At 45.0% G+C, this 20,013-nt stretch overlaps 1 protein-coding gene across 1 annotated transcript in view; it reads right to left on the bottom strand.

The window, feature by feature from the left end:
• The window catches only part of LOC120514991 (excitatory amino acid transporter 5-like), a 152,815-nt gene that overhangs the window by 22,433 nt on the left and 110,369 nt on the right, over positions 1–20,013 (bottom strand). The window contains exons 3-6 of the mRNA XM_039735666.1: positions 14,449–14,664; positions 8,527–8,569; positions 5,032–5,257; positions 1,935–2,034 (exon numbers count right to left, since the gene is read on the bottom strand). Of these exons, the coding sequence (XP_039591600.1) occupies positions 1,935–2,034; positions 5,032–5,257; positions 8,527–8,569; positions 14,449–14,664 (585 nt within the window). The remainder of the gene's footprint in view (positions 1–1,934; positions 2,035–5,031; positions 5,258–8,526; positions 8,570–14,448; positions 14,665–20,013) is intronic.

The following is a 20,013-nucleotide window of genomic DNA, read 5'->3' as shown; positions in this document are numbered from 1 at the left end:
GACGGCCTTATATGGGCAGGGACTAAATTACGTGGGAGGCGTAACTCCGCCTCCCACGGGCATCGAGCAGAAGTCTATTATAGTATATGGAAAAAAAATAGGTTCCAGTTATGACCAGTACGCGTAGAATTTCGAAATGAAACCTGCCCAACTTTTGTAAGTAAGCTGTAAGGAATGAGCCTGCCAAATTTCAGCCTTCTACCTACACGAGAAGTTGGAGAATTAGTGATGAGTGAGTGAGTGAGTGAGTGAGTGAGTGAGTCAGTGAGGGCTTTGCCTTTTATTAGTATAGATATATATATCTACATATATATATACTCTATATAGCAAAATCCCCACGCTTCGCAGCGATAAAGAACTGCTTTTGAATTTTTATTAAGAAAAGAAAACCTTTTTAAACTGAGGGAAAATATACCAATAACTATCTGTTAAGGATCTCTTTGTATACCACGTTGTCAGTTCAGCACTCTGGTTGTAATATGACAAAGCTGCGCGAGCTCACTCTTGAGAATGCAACGTATAGTTGTCCAGGAGAAAAGCAATCTTGCCTGAAATCAATGGCATCGTTTTGTAGGGTCTGTCCCTGAGACTTATTACTTGTCATCGTGCAGCAGAGCCTTACTGGAAATTGGAGGCATCTGATTTGAAATGGGATATCAGAGGGTATAGAGGGCATGCGAGGAATACATTGAGTGTGGAGAAACTCTAGAGACAGCGTGTGTATTAACTTGTGGATTTTTCTGTGAGTATTTGGTGGCAGCGTGATGAAGTTACTTCCGCAAGACCGCGTTAGCTGTGGAGCTCAGCTCGGAGCATATTCTTTTCCTACCTTGTCAACTGTGTAATGCATTTTTTGAAGAGTTTTGATGCATGGAAGTGATCACTCGTACTGCGTTCAGTCAGTTCACGTGAGCTGCTCTCTTGTGTGATGTTGCGATGTCCACGGCTTTATTTAATGTTAGCTAAGACCCGGCACTTAAAAGTTTCTTGCTACAGCAATTTTAACTCCGTTACAAAGTGATCCAAAGTCTCGTTTATACCTCGTGTCTTCTCATTAAACTGTGTTTTTCTTCAGCGCTCTTTGGGAGCTCTTCCTTCTTTTCTACTTACTGCGGTCACAATCAGTTCACATGATTACATTGGAGGCGTGATGATGTGACACGCAGCTCCGCCTCCCACGGCCATTGAGCTAAAGTCCATTACAGTATATGGAGAAAAACAGGTTCCAGTTATGACCATTACGCGTAGAATTTCGAAATGAAACCTGCCCAATTTTTGTAAGTAAGCTGTAAGGAATGAGCCTGCCAAATTTCAGTCTTCTACCTACACGGGAAGTTGGAGAATTAGTGATGAGTGAGTGAGTGAGCGAGGGCTTTGCCTTTTATTAGTATAGATTTGGTTGTCATGTTAAAGACCTCCTGGTTTTAACACTTAATCTTTAAACATTCATCTCCTGGTCATCTCTCCAAATTTGTCAGTATGTTGCCATAACACGCTGACTCCACAATCCAATCCAGAGAGTTTCCGGCAGCCACTCAACCAGGTCAACAGATTTTAGTAGTTGATAACTGCCACCCCCGTACCCCCACTAGTGATAGCGCTGCGAACAGGGTCAGTGGCAAACCCAGCAGATTCACTGAAAAAAATGCTTTGGCGATGCTCACCAATCAACAGCAGTCATCCTTCGGTCAAACTCAGTCAACGGAAGACATGCAAGTAAGATTCCCGCTGCACTACATACACATCACCACAAAGTTGAACTTGGTCCTAGCTAATCAAGACCCTTTGAAGTCTGTGTCCCATGTCTTTGTTCTAATCTGAAAGTTTTTAGACAGGGCTGGTGGGCAGACAGCAACGGAGTCCTGGGTGAATATGAGTGAAGCCCTCTCTGTCGTAGCCCTCATTGGCTCATTCTTCCATGTTCTGGGACTTACCAAACGGCGACTGCAACGATCTTCAGCACCGCCTCATTCAAGCTTTGGCAGAAATTGACCAAAGGACTGCCATTGGATCCCATTCTTCCCAACATGATTCCTGCACAGAAAACACACAAAAATATTTTAGTCACAGAGGGCGACAGAGCTGTGTGGCACTGTGCCCTTCTAAGTGTTGCCCGCCATTTCAATGTTTGAACTGTGCATGCTGTGTAATGGCAAGTTCTTCTCCCTCCTCTTCCTCATCTTTTCCTACTTCTATGTGTGGTCAATGTGCCTAATCAACTTTCTCCACTCAGCTCGGTCCTGCACCTCCTCTCTCAGAACTTCCTTCTTCAGATCTTCTTTGACTTTATCCATCCACCTCCGCTTTGGACTTCCTTGCTTTCTCTTCCCCTGGACTTCCATTCCCATCAGTCTTTTGCCCTCATATTTCTTCTCTCTCCTCATTACGTGTCCATACCACATCAACCTGCTTTCCTGTGCTTTCTTAGACATCTCACCCACTTTTGTTGTCCCTCTTATCATCTCATTTCTCATCCTATCCTTTGTTTTATAACTCATCATATCCATCTCTTCATTCTCATTTCTGCCACATCCAACTTCTTTACTACCCTTGTCTCAGCTCCATCCATCATTGCTGGTCTCACCACAGTCTTGAAAACTTGACCTTTAACCTTTGCTCGCACAATACTCCTAGTAGCTTCTTCCAATTGTTGCATCCACACTGCACTCCATGGGTTATCTCTGCCTATCAAGTAGATATGGCTGGGCTCCAGTTTCCTCCCACAGTCCAAAGACATGCAAGTTAGGTGAACTGACGACACTAAATTGCCCTAATGCTTCTGCGTGTCAGCCCTGTGTTGGACTGGCACCCTGTCCAGGGTTTGTTCTTGTGTCCTTTGCTATCTGGCATAGGCTCCGCCCACCTGCCCACCACAATCCGGGTATGGATTGTTAAAAAAAAATATCTTTGATCCTTTGTATCCTCTTAAGGGGCCCGCTGATGTGGCCTGCACGACTTTAAGTCCTTCTGATCGTTTTTAGTGAAGACACCTACTCTTTATCATAAAAGTGTGAGTTTCTGCACAAAATATGGTCCAAAAAAATGAGGGTTTTCTGGATCTAGAGGGCCAAAAACAGGGAGAATCCTGAAAAAGCTTGATATCCTGCATAACTAGACATCAAGACACATTAAATGGTATATCATCTGTGGGGCTTTTCTCATACTGGTGAGACAGGAGTGTGGTTATGTGAGGTCCGTGGCTCTTTGGCATTTTAGATAATCAACGCATTAACGTCTTCAATTGTTTGGCAGATGACCCTGCACTTAGTGCACAGATGTAGGACTGTCTGCGACCCGAATTGACACCGAGAACTGCAGATTGCCCACCTGTGCCACATCTCCATTTCGAGTGCGAGGAGGGGAGAATCAAAAATCAGGAAAAGACGGAGGTTAAATGGAAAAAAAAAAGAGAGAGAGAGGGCAGGAGGCGGAAGGAGCTGGTGTGAGTGAACAGGAGCAAGCAGGGGCTCGAGGGTGAGAAGGCAGGCAGCTGGGAAGGAGAGTCCCTTGAGCGGTGTGAGGAGCCACAGTGATGTGCACTAAGGGGAGCGACTTGCCATGGAAGACCAGGAAAGCAGCGGGGGCCAAGGAGGCTTGGGGGGAGAGCTCCAACATGAACACCATGACTGTTGGGGTCCCAAGCTTAGGTCCAGAGATGGAGCCAGGCAGTAGCCATGGATGTGGGAGGTCAGCTGGGTGTGTCAGTAGGGCGACTCCTCTGCTGCAAGGCCTGTTTGGGATAAGCAGAGGAGCCACCAGTGAGGAGCAAGGTACCTGGCATTTTAGTAAAGACAGTTTCCTGCCAGCTGATTTTTAACAGATTTATTTATTCTGATTTTAGCCTCCACACATACACCTTTTTATGGTTTATTTGTTTATAATGGATGTGGGAGCACTGCACTTTTTGAACCCTTGCTTTGGACTTTGGACACTTTTTCACCATCCCCCTTGCTTCGTGTATGTTTTGTCCTCATCAGCCATGCTCATCTGGTTATGTTATCGACGCTGTCGGGTTCAAGAGGCACCCCAAAGAAAGAGGGAGTGTGACAGGTGCCTGGCGTCCATGCCCAGCCGGGACGCCCCTGCACACTGTATTCAGGGGGAGCAGCCCTGGACAGTGCAATACCTCCCCCTGGACGCTAGATGGCCGCCCCCCTGGACTGGTGTAGTGCCTCAATTTCCCACAGGGCTCCCTGGGAATTGGAGTTGGGGGCAGCCCTGTTGGGTCCCGCAGGTACCGCCAGGGGGTGCTGTGTTTGGGACTCCTGAGCCCGTGTGGGCAACAGCTTCATCACACCTAGAAGTGCCACCGGATCTTGGTGATCAAACACCTGGAGCACTTCCAGGTGACCTATAAAAGGGAGCCAGCAACCACCACTCATCGGCCAGAGTCGGGTGGAGGAGGACAAGGTTGCGAGGAAGGAGTGGTGGTGCCAGAGAAGAGTGTTTGTGCTGTACTACTGGTGTTTGGGACTGTGTTGTGGCTGGGGGTACGGGGAAGACGTGCCCTCCAACTGAAGAGGAATAAAAAATCCTTTTATTTTACACGTGCCTCCCGTGTCCAATCTGTGTCGGGTCAGGCGCTATATAGTGCCTTTTACAGGAGCTAGGAGCCGACCCGCACCATCACAGGGAGGATCTGGACACCAAAAATCCTGAAGTGGTTTCAGAAGTAATTCTTATGAACAAAAAGGATTCCTACGCAGGGTACGTTTTGTGATAGACAGCGCACATGGGTGGATGTCCTGGCTGGGATGGGACAAAGTTCTTTACTTGGATGGGATGCCAGCCATTTAGAGGTACAAAATTGAAGGCAAGGATTGTGCGGGTTTGAAGGTGACATGACCTGTCAGTATTCGTTGATTACCTGATTGACACATCTGAAGTGGGCTCCAGCCTACTTTGCCTCTGTTGCAGTGGGCTCATGAAACAGATGCGGCAGTTTGCCACCTTGTCCACCCAACAGGCAGGTCACCCAGTGCCCAAATACCACATTACTTCCAAGTGATTCTCTATCAATTTTGACATTACCCATTGTGGCAGAGAAGATGACGATGCCCAAGACGTTCATTCCCTTGCTGCTGTCAGGCTCAGACCGGTAGACAAAATCCTGAGGGACCGTAATGTCCAGCGTGAAGTTCTGAATGTCTGTCCAGTTGCCATCCTGGATTCCGTAGAAGATGACACGCTGTGTGGAAGTCTCAGGTAACGCCGCCGCTTTTGGGGACTTGAAGTTTTTAATTTTCTTCGTCCGATACTGAAAGAGACAAAATGAGATGGAGATGTGGAGAGTTCTGGGTGAGAGCGACATCTAAACTTCAGTATCTCGGGGATTGACAAGGATGAGGAATGACCTGGAATGTGTTCGGGGTTAATTATGCACTGCAGGAGAAATCAAGCCCTCTGACTGGGGTTCTCTCTTCTGCTTTGTGTTAGGATTTGAATATTTTGAAATATGAGGATTCTAAACATTTAAGTTCTTTTTTTAGGCCTGAATCCGTTTTGGGGCTACAAGGCCTAAAGCAGGCCCATGGAGTTAGGAGTGTAACCCATTTGGGGCGAAGCCTCGTCCAGACAGGCACAGGAGGCCAGGCCTGGCTTGTGAAGGCTTTTGCTGGCCTCACATCCTTTCTGCTATGAATCTGACTCCACTTCATGATAGGTAATCGTTTTTTAAAGAGTGGAAGTTCTTATTGACTAACATGGAGTGGTCCTGCACAACTCATTAGAGGGATCCACAGCTTTAGCGCTTTTTCTTACTGAAACCTAGAAAATATCGACTCCGCAGAGAAGAGGGAAAAGATGAAGAAGAAGAAGATTCCACTTTATTGTGCAGCACTATTTTATGAACTGGAATGTTACGATATCTTTAGCTGTGTCATTTTATTGAGTTAATACCAATGTCTGGTCAAAACGTCATGTCAGAACAACATTAACATTTGGAATATTATTTCCCCCAAATGTATTCTTGATAGGGCGGCACGGTGGTGCAGTGGTAGCGCTGCTGCCTCGCAGTTAGGGGACCTGGGTTCGCTTCCCGGGTCCTCCCTGCGTGGAGTTTGCATGTTCTCCCCATGTCTGCGTGGGTTTCCTCCCACACTCCAAAGACATGTAGGTTAGGTGGATTGGCGATTCTAAATTGGCCCTGGTGTGTGCTTGGTGTGTGGGTGTGTGTCCTGCAGTGGGTTGGCACCCTGCCCAGGATTGGTTCCTGCCTTGTTGGCTGGGATTGGCTCCGGCAGCCCCCGTGACCCTGTATTCGGATTCAGCGGGTTAGAAAATGGATGGATGTATTCTTGATAGTTGTTGTTTTTCTAATTTAATTTAATTTAATTTAATTTCACACTAAGAGGGCCTCATTTTTATTTTACATGTTTGCTCTGGGGTTCATCAAAGCTTGGATTAACATATTCTCACTGAGCCAGACGTGTAGCGCATACATCAGGGGACAACCAGGAGGGAAGTTTGCTTAGAAAGAGGGTGGGAGCAATTTGATGGCTCACTGAGTGCCACCTTTCTAAACCAATCCAGCGCCTCGTGAGGGCGGAGCTCAGAGTAGGGGGCGGAGATTCTGAACTGCAAAGGTCAGAGGTGCTCTCGGCAGCCCGGTCTGTCAGACAGGAAGCTTCCGATTGCGACAAACCGTTCACAGAGGGACCACTCAATGACAAATTCAATTTCAAACCAAGAAATTTAGCAGGGCCAGACATTTTCAGGGGCCGGTAAGCAGCAGGTAATGAAAAATTAAAAAAAGAACAAAACACAAACGTATCGAAAGAAAAAAGTTACATTTATTCATTGTTTCCCTTTTATATTTTGGTCACATCTGACAGCAGCACATCAAAAAGTGCATAAAAAAAGCTAAAACTGAACAGAATCGGAGGTAGCAGAAATACTTTTTTTTCCACTTTTGAAATTAGCAAAATCGAGAGTGGTCTCCCTTCGACTTTCTTGTGTCTCGTACCGAGGGCGCCTTTCCCTATGAAGCCATAATACACCTTTATACTGTCTTATGATTTTTTAAAATGATATAAACCTTTAGTAGCAGTTTATTGTTATAATTATATGATGGCCACAGTTACAGTCACTGGCAAACTAATTATCCATCCATTATCCAACTCACTATATATCCTAACACAGGGTCACGGGGGGTCTGCTGGAGCCAATCCCAGCCAGCACAGGGCACAAGGCAGGAACAAACCCCGGGCAGGGCACACACACACACACACACCAAGCACACACTAGGGACAATTTAGGATCGTCAATGCACCTAACTTGCGTGTCTTTGGACAGTGGGAGGACACTGTAATGGACTGCTTTAGACCAACGCTCCCTCCAAGGCATTTTGCCGAGGAGTCCTTAAAAGATCCCTTGCCTGATAACTGATTTGTCCTGTGTGGTGTATGGCCGGCCGTTCATCCCAGCCAATACCCCCAAACTGCCAGGTGGAGCCCTCCCTGCAGTATGGAGGTGTCCCGAAGACCAGCAGGGCATCATGGACATTGGAGTCTTTATGCACAGCCCTGCTGGATACCACGGGGGGCCACTAGGAGACACTGCAGGGAGGAATGATGTTGATTTGCCTTACGCCCCGGAAGTACGTCCGAGTCACGTGGACAAGGGGAATGACGTGCTTCCGGGGTAAAGAAAAGGACTTTTGATCTGACCCGGAAGTGATAGGAGATGACATGGACTCTGGGATTGGAACACTTCCGGGTCAGGGATTATAAAAGGATTATGGGAGCTCCCAGATGGTGAGCTGAGCTGGGTGGAAGGGTGGCAACGTGTCTGGGAGTGGAGGATTGTGATTATTGTTTATTGTAGTGTATTGATTAGTGATTTATGAGTATAGTGGGGTGGAGAGTGCTTTGTGCACGTAACTGGAAAATAAAGTCAAATATTTGGACTTTTACATCATGTCGGACATCTTGGACAAGTGTTCAAGGGAGCGATAGCGCCCCCTATCTGTCACACCTGTCAGAGGATAAGTTGCTTTCTTTAACAAGATGTTCAATTTCATCCACAATATTCCAGCCCTCCATTATTCTGAGTTTTATATTTAGAATTCATTTAGACCACTTTGCGGTGATCTGCCGACCACTTTGACATCAAAGGGTCTTGTCTTTCCGCTGATTGATGTAAAAAAAAAAAGCCAAATTCAGGCAGGCCTTCCATGTTGTAGAAGAAGGAAACGTGAAGACTCGAGAGGAGTGAATGCTTATTACAGGCACCGTGTGAGTGTTTGAGTGTTTTTTATATGGCGACTCTTTACGTTAGTAATTAGGAGGCATTCAAACACAAACCCTGAGCTCAAGCGCTGGTCCTGTCAAGTTCACATGGTCAGACCCTTCATTTCTGGTGCTCTGTCAATCCCAGCCCTTCCGCCCTCCCCGAAAGGCCACGGCTCCACCTAACGAGACAGGAAGCCTCACTCACATTTTCAATTTTGGACTAGAAGTTCTTTCGACACTTAACATCCACTAAAACTACACAAGGACAGGTTGGGCTGGTGGCTCAAACACCTACCTGCTGAAAGGTGGCCTCGATCAGGTTTGATGGAAACATGTTGCTGAAAAGGAAAACAGAAAGTTGAGTTTTCACAGGCTTCGTCTAACAGACCTTTTGGTCATACAACTAGTGGGACAGAATAAAAGACATCACAGGGTATCAACGGCTGTGCAGACAAGTCATAAACGCACATCACTGCTACGGACTGGGAGGTAAAGCCCACAGGACGAGCTGGAAGAAGAACAAGCAGAAAGTGGAGGCCCAAAAGGAACGAAGTAGAGGACTTCATCCAGAGGTGAGCACCTCATTCAGGCCTTTAAAGTCCTCAAAGGCATCCATCAAGAAGATCCGGCAGAATTCCTTCGGCTTAATGGTGAACCAGGAAACCAGGAAGCACTTCCTGACACAAAGAGTTGTGGAAATCTGGGGCAAGCTACCAAAACATGGAGGTGGAAACAGAATCCCAGAGAACCGTTAAGAAGGATCTGGAAGGGCTATGGGAACAGTGTAGCTATTAGCGAATCAAATGGGCTGAAGTGTCTCATCTCGTTTGCTAGATTTCTGAACTGGCGAGGAGGTGCAGGACCAAGCTATATGGAGGGGGTTGGTGAAGCACATTGAATCCACATAGAAGTGGGAAAAGAAGAAGAAGAAGAAGTCTTGAGCAGAGGAGACTGCATGGGGACCTAACCGAACACTTAGATATTGATAAAATAGATAGAATGGAATTCCTTCAACTTAAGGATGAATCAGGACCTTGAGGACATCAGTGGAGATTAAGGGGACGTGCATTTAGGACTGAAGGCAGGAAGCACGTCTTTACGCTAAGACTTGTGGGACTCTGGAGCAAAAGAAGGAGACATGGAGATGAAGAAGAAACATCGACAACCTTTAAGAAGGACCTGGATAAGATATGAGTGACAGCTGAGCTGTTAGCTAAACAAACGAGTGACAAGTGGACTGAGTGGTCTCCCCTCGTCTGCTCATTTCTTATACTGGTATGACAGGTGAAAAGGGTTAGAAAACCAGAAAGAACTCAAAGTGACGATCATCAGGACTTAAAGTCTGGTTTTACCAGAGCACTGCACCTGGGTTCTGATTTCTTTAGCTGCTTATTTTCGACTGTTGTTTTGTTATGTGTCTTTGTTAATATTTTATTGAGTCTTGTTATTTGATATTTTCATAGAATATATTTTGGTTTTCAAATTAATGTGTACCCATAGTGCCACCTACATGTTTCTATAGGTGTATGTTAATTCAGTTTATCATTCATCTTGTGCTGTGAACCACAAGGAGACGGCACACCCTGTGGGACCACCATAGTCTTGAAAAGGTCTGAGATGCAGGGGCAGGTCTGCTAGGAAAACTGATGAAGCTTAAGCTTCAGACCACCTAAAGTCAGAGGGGCCCCAGAAGTGACTTTAGTCCACATTGGTTAAAAAGTTAATGTGTGTCTACTGAACGAGAAGGGTTTAAAAAAAAAAAGAATAATAATAACAATGTAAGTGTAACTCAATACAAAATAATAGCTAAAATAAAATGCAAAGCTTATTAAAGTATCAAAAAAATAACACTTGTGGTGATCTGTGCAGGAACAACCCCATTGAAGAAGATAACAGCGGATACCCAGACCTCATTGTTTGTTGGGACGGACCCCCCATACCCCCATTAAAAGCTGAAGCTTCAGGGCTCCAGAAAAGGAGGACCCCACTCCTGAAATGTCTCAGCACCATTGCTGAGGAGTTAACTTATTAAGGCTGAGGCTCAGTTTTGGATTTGCTGTCTTTTAGAAGTGCTCATCTTTGAGTGTCTAGTTTTTCAAGTTATTATTAGATAGATAGATTTGAAAGGCACTATATAAAAGATAGATATGAAAGGCACTATATAATAGATAGATAGATAGATAGATAGATAGATAGATGTTAAAGGCACTATATAATAGATAGATAGATAGATAGATAGATAGATAGATAGATAGATAGGCACTATATAATAGATAGATAGATAGATAGATAGATAGATGTGAAAGGCACTATATAATAGATAGATAGATAGATAGATAGATAGATAGATGTGAAAGGCGCTATAGATAGATAGATAGACAGACAGACAGACAGACAGATAGATAGATAGATAGATAGATAGATAGATAGATGTGAAAGGCACTATATAATAGATAGATGTGTAAGGCACTATATAATAGATAGATAGATAGTTAGATAGATTGATAGATAGATATAAAAGGCGCTATATGATAGATAGATAGATAGATAGATAGATACTTTGACCACTATGAGGGATGAATGGAAACCTTCATGATGCTTTCTTCCCATTTTTAGGGGTCTGTAGGCTGCCTGTCATTTCAGGCCCAGTATTGCATAACTGGACTAACTGTGGCAGATGGCATTTGTACCATGTGAAATGCCTGGGGGCACTTCTAGGTATTGCCCACACACAGGCCACCTGAGGGCACTTTTATGTGTTGCCCATGAGTAGACCACCTGAAAGGCATGTCTATGTGCTGCCCACACGCAGTCCACCTGAGGGCACATTTAGGTATTGCCCATGTGTAGACTATAAGAGGGTACTTCTATGTATTACCGACACGCAGACCACCTGAGGACACTTCTATGTAATGCCCATTAGTAGACCACCTAAAAGGCATGTCTATGTGTTGCCCAAATGCAGTCCACCTGATGGCACTTTTATTTATTGCCCACATACAGACCACATAAAAGGCACTTCTTTGTGCTACCCATACATAGACCACCTGAGGATAGTTCTATGTTCTATGTGTAGACCACCTGAAAGACACTTCTATGTGTTTTGCTCACATAAAGACCACCTAAATTGCACGTCTATGTATTTTCCCCATGCAGACCCCCTAAAAGGCATGTCTATGTGTTGCCCACATGCAGACCACCTGAGAACACTTTTATGTGTAGACCATAAGAGGGCACTTCTATGTATTGCCCACATGCAGACCACCTGAAGGCACTTTAATGTATCGCCTTCTACCCTTTGCAGCCCATCTCAACCCCCTGAGGCCTCATGCACCAAGCGAAAGGCGCCCCTGCTCCCTGAACAGAATGCCACTCTTCATACGTTGTATATTATCATATTGGTGTTGAGGGGACAACGGTCCTAAAGGGGCTTTCTAAACTTAGTGCCCGGCTGCCCACCACTTCCCACCGTGTTTCACTCAAGCACTACGGCTGACAAAGATGTCAGACAGCCATGTTATGTCACAACCTTACACTTTCTTATGCAAATAACCGTAACATTGTGCAAGAGGAATAAATAGCGGAGCGCGTGTCTCTCACTTTAATTAGCCTCTTGCATAAGAAAGACGGGCTCTGAAAATAAGTCGTCCACTCCCTCCATAAATAACTCCAATGGTCGACTCGAAATCTGATTAAGTCTCAGCCGAGGCCAGCAATCATGAATTGGATTAGCAGGAAAGGTGAAGCATGAAGTCATCGGGGCATAGCCTGTCTGGATTTGACAGGGTGGGGAACAAAGGAGTCCATCTGGAAAGAGTGGTGGTCTTCTAGGAAGAAGGCGCAGGCTTAGTGGTCCAAGGCATTTAGACTGGCATAGGAAGCTGGGGCCAAACTTTGGGTGGAGTGGTGCCTCGATGGTTCAAATAAAAAGGAGGCAGTTATCTTTATGGCACAACTTCCTACGTGCACACCTTGTGAGAGCCACTAGTGGGGGTCAGGGGACAGCAGTGGGTGTCATTGCTAAAGATCATGGACTTGCACACGGGCGGGGATAGCTGCTGAAAACAGAATACAAAATGGTAATGTGGGTCACTTAAAATATCTCACTAAAAAAAGACTCAGTAGACTGCGAAACACGAGGGCATCACGTCTGTGTGTGATAGATAGATAGATAGATAGATAGATAGATAGATAGATAGATAGATAGATAGATAGATAGATAGATAGATAGATAGATAGATAGATTTGAAAGGCACTATAGATAGATAGATAGATAGATAGATAGATAGACAGATAGGTAGATAGATACAGTAGATAGATATAAAAGGTGGTATTAGATAGATAGTGTCGGAGATGGCTGGGGGGGCGACCCAGCCGGGATGCCCAGGAGGACCAGAGGTGGGCTTACACCTTCCCCAGACCATGTGGGGACAACCGCCCTGGTATCCTTGGGGGCCACGGGTACAGAGCTTTGAAGCTAAATAAATAGATAGATAGATAGATAGATAGATAGATAGATAGATAGATAGATAGATAGATAGATAAGACACTATATAACAGACAGACAGAGATAGATAGATATGAAAGGCACTATACAATAGATAGATGTGGCCTGAACACCTGGTGACAGTGATGGTATGCATGTGCATGTATATGTGTGCGCTCGCGTGTGTGTGTGTGTTTGTGTGTGTAAATTGTGCACACATCCAGGGTTCAAATGACAGCAAATTTTCTTGGCAGCCTGTCTGCCTGCACAAACACTGGCAGTTGCCTAAATCTGGAGCCTTGAGGGATGCTTGTGCAATAAGGAGCCATTCATTTGAGTGGTCCAGTATTTTATACGGGGGTCCTCCTGATTCCAGCTCAATAATGGGAACTGATCGAGGTGATGGGCATTAGGTAATGGTGGAAAGAACCAGAAGGAGGAGAGTATTTTGCATGAAAGATAAGAATTGCAATAGAAATAAGGTCCCTCCTTCTTTGAACTGAGTCAGCTTTGTGCATTTTCTTACTCTGATTGCTCAGCAGGAGGCTCTGCTTGTCGTTTTTCTGAAGAAGGTTTTTTTTCTCTACAATGGAAGCAACAAAAGAATATGACCGAAAGTGAAGCAGATGATATTACTGATCTGGACTTTCAGAAAGCATTTGATGAGGTGCCACATGAGAGGGTGGGCATCAAACTAAAAGAAGTGGCAGTTCAAGATGTGGGGTGTGCAGATGGGTGCAGAATTGGCTCAGACACAGGAACCTCATCAGAATTGGCTGATGTTGAGTGGTGACCAGCAGGGGGCAGTGCAGGTGCCTCTGCTATTCCTATTATCTATAAATGATTTGGATAGAAATATAAGTAACAAGCTGGTTAAGTTTGCAGGTGATACCAAGATAGGTGGATTGGCAGATAATTTGGAATCCATTATATCATCAGAGAAGGACTTGGACAGCAGACAGGCTTGAGCAGATTTGTGGCAGATGAAGTTTAATGTCAGTAAGGGTAAAGAATTACACGGAAGGTCTGAAAATCGAGAGTACACCTTATGAGAAGGATTTAGGAGTCATAATGGGCTCTAAGCTTCCCGACAGTGTTCAGAAGTCATTAAGAAGGCTAACAGAATGTCAGGTTATATAGCGTCTTGGCGTGTGCAGTACAAGTCACAAGAGGTTCTGCTCAGTCTTTATAACACACTGGTGGGGCCTCATCTGGAGTCCTGTGTGCAGTTTGGGTCTCCAGGCTACATAATGGACATAACACCACAAGAGAAGGTCCAGAGAAGAGAGACGAGGCTGAGTCAGGGCTACAGGGGAAGAGTGATGAGGAAAGATTCAAAGAGCTGAGTCTTTACAGGAGATGAAGAGGAGACCTGAGTGAAGAGTTTAAAATTATGAAGGGAATTAGTCCAGTGGATCGAGATGGTGACTTTAAAATGAGTTCATCAAGGGCATGGGGACACAGTTGGAAACTTAAGGGTAAATTTCGCACAAACATTTGGAAGTATTTCTTCACATACAGAAAACCACAGACACCTGGAATAAGAGACCAAGTAGCATGGTAGGACTTCAGGGATCTGCAGAACTCGACTTGATGTTATTTTAGAAGATTTAACTGACTAGGATTGACAAGCTTTGTTGGGCTGAATGGCCTGTTCACGTCCAGATTGTTCACAGCTGTACACCCCCCCCACCTCCCAACGCCAAAGCCCCTACTGAGATGCCTACTTACCGGATGAGGTCCAGAAGGGCGTCTGCAGAGCTCATCGTGGGTTTGCCGCTGTCCTCTGTCGTCTCTTTCTGGGCAGCACCACCAGGATGAATAATGGACACCAGGATAATGCCCACCACAACTGCAACAAAGGTGGTCCACAGGTAGTAGGAGATGGTGATGATGCCCAGGCGACTGGAGGCTTTGGCGTCCAGGGCTGCCAGTCCAGACATTAAACTAGAAGAGATGAGAGAACATGACAGTGTGTGATTGGGAGTCTCTCCGTCTGACAGGTGAATGCCATCGTGCTTCACTTGTGACATCTCCAGGACTCACCAAGCAGATGACGCCAGCACCCTGAAAAATCAGCTCACATTTGAGTTTTAGGTTTGCTGTAAAAGGAGGCAAACTTTAAATAACGGAGAAAAATACGTCAATGTGCACAAACAAAAAAGGATTTCACCTGAGAATCCGTCCTATCTGTAGTTCAAAAGAAATCCGCAGATCGAAGTCTTAGCCAAAAAGTTGTCTCTAAATGCCAATAAAGAGCAAAACCGCCACCACAAAGAGATCTGAATTATCTGGAAACTCAGGTGATGAAAGTTTGTCACAGGCAACCCTTTAACATGTCATATCACTGATGTCAGGTGACACGGCCTCCGAGGCCAGACCCCCCAGCAACGGGGAGCGCATCCTAACAGAAAATCACGACAACATGGAAATAAGGAACCAAAGATTCATAACTCACTGACAATTAACAATTTCAGAAATGAATTTGCCTCCCAAAAACATATAATTTCCTATAAAGATCAGCAAAACAGGTTGAGAAAAACGTGCATAAAATGAGTAAAGAATGGCAGCCTTAGTAGCGAGCGAACCCGTGTTTACTCAAAGTGACCCCACAGGCGAATGCGGCATTACGCCAAACCCATGAGGCTAACGCACACAATTCCACAAGACGTTGGACGGCCGTCACACAAACACGAACGACAGAAGCAGAGAAACTCCTGATGTGTCCAACGTGACACACGATGACACAGAGAGACGTCACCCCTAATGCCAAGCTGATGCCCCCCAAGAGAGCTCACATAAGCTAAAGAGCAACGACACAAAGTGATCGCACAACGCCTCAACACGCTCAAGCGGACGTACGACCGCGCCAGACGTTTTACAGTCGATACACAAACCAATACGCCTCAACACAACAGCTTAAAACTTGAAATCACATATTAATCAGATCGCTAGGACTGCATTGTTTCACTCAGGGATAGTGAGTACACGTCAGACCCCTTATAAAATTACAAGACGCTGAGAAATGAGTTCACACTTTTGAATTTATTCGACTAGATTACTGCAACGCACTAGTGATGGGTTGTTCTTGAACGAATCTTTAATGTGACTCGGGAAGAACAAGTCGTCTCGTGGGAGTGATTCGTTCAGTCGCATGCATTTGCAACTTCCTATAGTTTCTGTATTGGAATTGATTCACTTGTTTCGAGTCTTCGGGTTTTTCGAGTCGTTCGTTCATCACGTGACAGCCCCATAAGCTTAACCTATGCAGTCTGAGCCGGAAACAGAATCGAACGAAATGACTCGAAAAATGATTCGTTCATTTTGCTGAACGAGACTCAAAGGTCCGAGTCGGTAAAATGATCCGAACTTCCCATCACTACAATGCACTCCTTACAGGAGTTGGCACAGCCCTGTTGGGTTCTGTGGATGCCACCAGGGGGAGCTGTGGGAGCTGCAGAGCCCCATTTTGGGCTTCCGCCATACCTGGGTGTAATTCAAGAGCTCTGAAACAAGCCACTTGAAATACTCCTGGGTACGGCTTACAAAGGAGCTGGCGGCCTCGCAGAGACGAGTTGGGAGATAGCGGGATGAAGCTTGTCAGTGGAGGAGTCAAGGCGGACGGAAGGAAAGAAGGAGAAGAAGAAGTGCTGTGATAGATAGATAGATAGATAGATAGATAGATAGATAGATAGATAGATAGATACTTTATTAATCCCAAGGGGAAATTCCCATACTCCAGCAGCCGCATACTGATAAAGAACAATATTAAATTAAAGAATAATAAGAATGCAGGTATAACAGACAATAACTTTATATAATGTTAACGTTTACCCCCCAGGTGGAATTGAAGAGTCTCATAGTGTGAGGTCTCCTCAGTCTGTCAGTGGAGCAGGATGGTGACAGCAGTCTGTGGCTGAAGCTGCTCCTCTGTCTGGAGATGATCCTGTTCAGTGGATGCAGTTGATTCTCCATGATTGACAGGAGTCTGCTCAGCGCCCGTCGCTCTGCCACGGATGTCAAACTGTCCAGCTCTGTGCCTACAATAGAGCCTGCCTTCCCCACCAGTTTGTCCAGGCGTGAGGTGTCCCTCTTCTTCATGCTGCCTCCCCAGCACACCACCGCATAGAAGAGGGCGCTCACCACAACCGTCTGGTAGAACATCTGTAGCATCTTATTGCAGATGTTGAAGGACGCCAGCCTTCTAATGAAGTATAGTCGGCTCGGTCCTCTCTTGCACAGAGCATCAGTATTTTATCATCCAGCTGCACTCCCAGGTATTTTTAGGTCTGTACCCTCTGCACAGACACCTCTGATGATCACGGGGTCCATGAGGGGCCTGGGCCTCCTAAAATCCACCACCAGCTCCTTGGTCTTGCTGGTGTTCAGTTGTAGGTGGTTTGAGTCGCACCATTTAACAAAGTCCTTGATTAGGTTCCTATACTCCTCCTCCTGCCCACTCCTGATGCAGCCCATAATAGCAGTGTCATCAGCGAACTTTTGCACGTGGCAGGACTCCGAGTTGTATTGGAGGTCCGATGTATGTTGGCTGAACAGGACCGGAGAAAGTCCAGTCCCCTGCGGCGCTCCTGTGCTGCTGACCACAATGTCAGACCTGCAGTTCCCGAGACGCACATACTGAGGTCTGTCTGTAAGATAGTGTGTATGTGTGTGTGTTGTATTCCTGAGTCTGTACTGTACTCTGTGCTAGTGGTCCCGCTGAATAAAAGCCTTTTATCTTATGGCCTCCTCTGGTGGTTCACAGGTTACAGTGAGTGCAGAATGCAGCGGCCAGAATCTTAACTAGAAAAAGAAAATCTGAGCAAATCACCCCAGCCTTAGCATCGTTACACTGGCTACCCGTGTTATTTAGAATTAACTTGAAAATACCACTAATATAGAAACCTTAGTGGGGTCCAGGTGGTCTCGTGGCCTCGGACCATCTGCAGATTTTATTTTTCTCCAGCCGTCTGGAGTTTTTTTTGTTTTTTCTGTCCTCCCTGGCCATTGGACCTTACTTTTATTCTATGTTAATTAGCGTTCCCTAATTTTAATTCTTATTTAATTTTGTCTTTTTTCTCTTTCTTCATTATGTAAAGCACGGGTGTCAAACTCCAGGCCTGGTGGGCCGCAGTGGCTGCAGGTTTTCATTCTAACCCTTTTTCTAATCCGTGATCAGTTTTCACTGCTAATTAACTCTTTTCCCCTTCATTTTAATTAGCCCTGTTTTTAAGGATTCGGTTCTCTGAATTGATTCCTTTCTTCATTAAACGACAGTGAAACAGAAATGAGTTGTGAAACAAGCCAACAGGTGATCAGCTAAACTGGGCCTTCAAACTCCAACCAATCTCTTAATCAGAAACCAATTCTTGCTGTTAATTAAACGCGTTATTTAATTCCATGGCCTGTTGTTGCTCTCGTTCTGCCACAGCAATCATTTCCAAAAGTGTTGATTTTTCCGTTTTCTCTAAGAGCAACGTCAAGATGTTTTGGTGACCTGAGCAGACTAACATGACTGAGACCATCACCTTTCTTTATTTTCAGATATTGTGTGATGGCCACAGGTGAGCCAGTCATGTGGCGACTCATTTTGCGTTTCTTTATTGTTTGGATGCTAATTAAGGACGAAGAAACAACTAAGGGGCCTGAACCACGTTAATTAAAACTACGGCAAAAGAAGTGAATTAGCTGCGAAAACAGCTCATTAATGAAGAAGATGGTGAGAATGAAAACCTGCAGCCACTGCGGCCCTTTAGGACCAGAGTTCGACACCCGTGTACTAATACTACCTTAATACTAAAATACTACCTTAAATAATCTCGCCAATATTTTGCAATGTCTGCCCCCCTTACACTCCAAGTTATAACCACAGATCTTCTAATGGTGGTCTGCTTATAATTCCAAGAAACCAAGCTTAAAAGAAGCGGTGAGGCGGCCTTTTGGTGTTATGCACTTAAAATCTGGAATACTTTACCAGTACAAATCTGCCAGGCTAATACTGCAGAACATTTAAAAAATTGGCTACAAACTCATTATTTTAATTTGGCTTTTTGTAGCTACATCTTAGTTCATGCGTAAAGTATTCTCATATTCTTCAGAGATTCACAATCTGTACTAAGCCCCACTACTCCCTGCTGTCTTTTTCAGTTCCTCTGAGGTACCGATCTGCGCCACCACCACCTGATCAGGTCACTGTGCAGCCCCCTGAGATGATGGAGGGAGGGTGGGGGGTCTCATCTGTCCACGAGACCAACATCATCAAATTAATATCACGTGAAGCAAGGAAACAAAGCGGACTGACTTAAGGACGTTTATGTGATGTGGAATGCCCAGTGGGGAGCCGGGTGGTCTTTTGGCCTTGGTGCCCCTGCACATTTTTTTTGGTTTCTTCCAGCATAACTGTAGTTTTTGTTTGTTGTTTATTTCTGTCCCCCCACCAGCCTACTGACTTTATCACTGGAGTCATCTTCAGAGACTTACCATCATCACACTGTCCCTGAGGATGCTACTCTTCTACTTAAGATTGTACAAATTGATGTGTTTTTTTTTTTCTTTTTTACGTATTCTTTACAATTACTGCCCAATCTTATTTGCTTTTCTTTTCTTGTCATCTAGTAACTCAACTTGGGGATAAGTTGATTGTTACATAATTACAAAATTGGACTGATCTCACCCATTCTGTACGTCATCCAATGCTGGTTGGTTTATTTTTTTTTTCCTTTGTCTCGAACATCCAGTAAATACCATCCATTATTGTAGTCATCTGGAAGTTTCTCCATCCCAATCTAGACCTACACAACCATTTTGTCATACTTTGTAGTAATTTTGTAATCCTCAAGACAATTCCTCGCAGGCCTGTGTTTCCCCAAAATGGAGGATCTCCCTGCTTTCCCCGTTCTTTGTCCTTCCTCAGGATGATGATGAGCTTCCTGCTGCACTCTCTATCAACATAGAAGCCCTTCCTGTGTTCACCTTAACTCTGGCAGTCTTTTCAAAATAAAAGCTCAGACCAGAATTGGAGTTTCAGTAACTTACCCCAAATCCAAGTGTGAAATTCTAGCTCACTGTGACTTTGTCACAATCTTGCAAAGCACTTTGAGACACTTTGCTTGTATGGAAAATGCGCTATAGAAATAAATGTTGTCGTTGCAAAGCCACACAAAGAAACCTTTATGGCTTTCTACAAGGTGACACAAAAAACTACACACGCAAATCCAACCTGACCCAATTTCACAAGAGTCCTGCACAAATAAGTTAATGCACAGCGATCTCGTAATGCCTCGGCACACTCCAGCT

Source organism: Polypterus senegalus, chromosome 14, assembly GCF_016835505.1.
Source record: "Polypterus senegalus isolate Bchr_013 chromosome 14, ASM1683550v1, whole genome shotgun sequence".
Classification (NCBI taxonomy): Eukaryota; Metazoa; Chordata; class Cladistia; order Polypteriformes; family Polypteridae; genus Polypterus; species Polypterus senegalus.
Note: the sequence above shows the minus strand (reverse complement) of the source record. Positions and strands in the feature narration are given on the sequence as shown.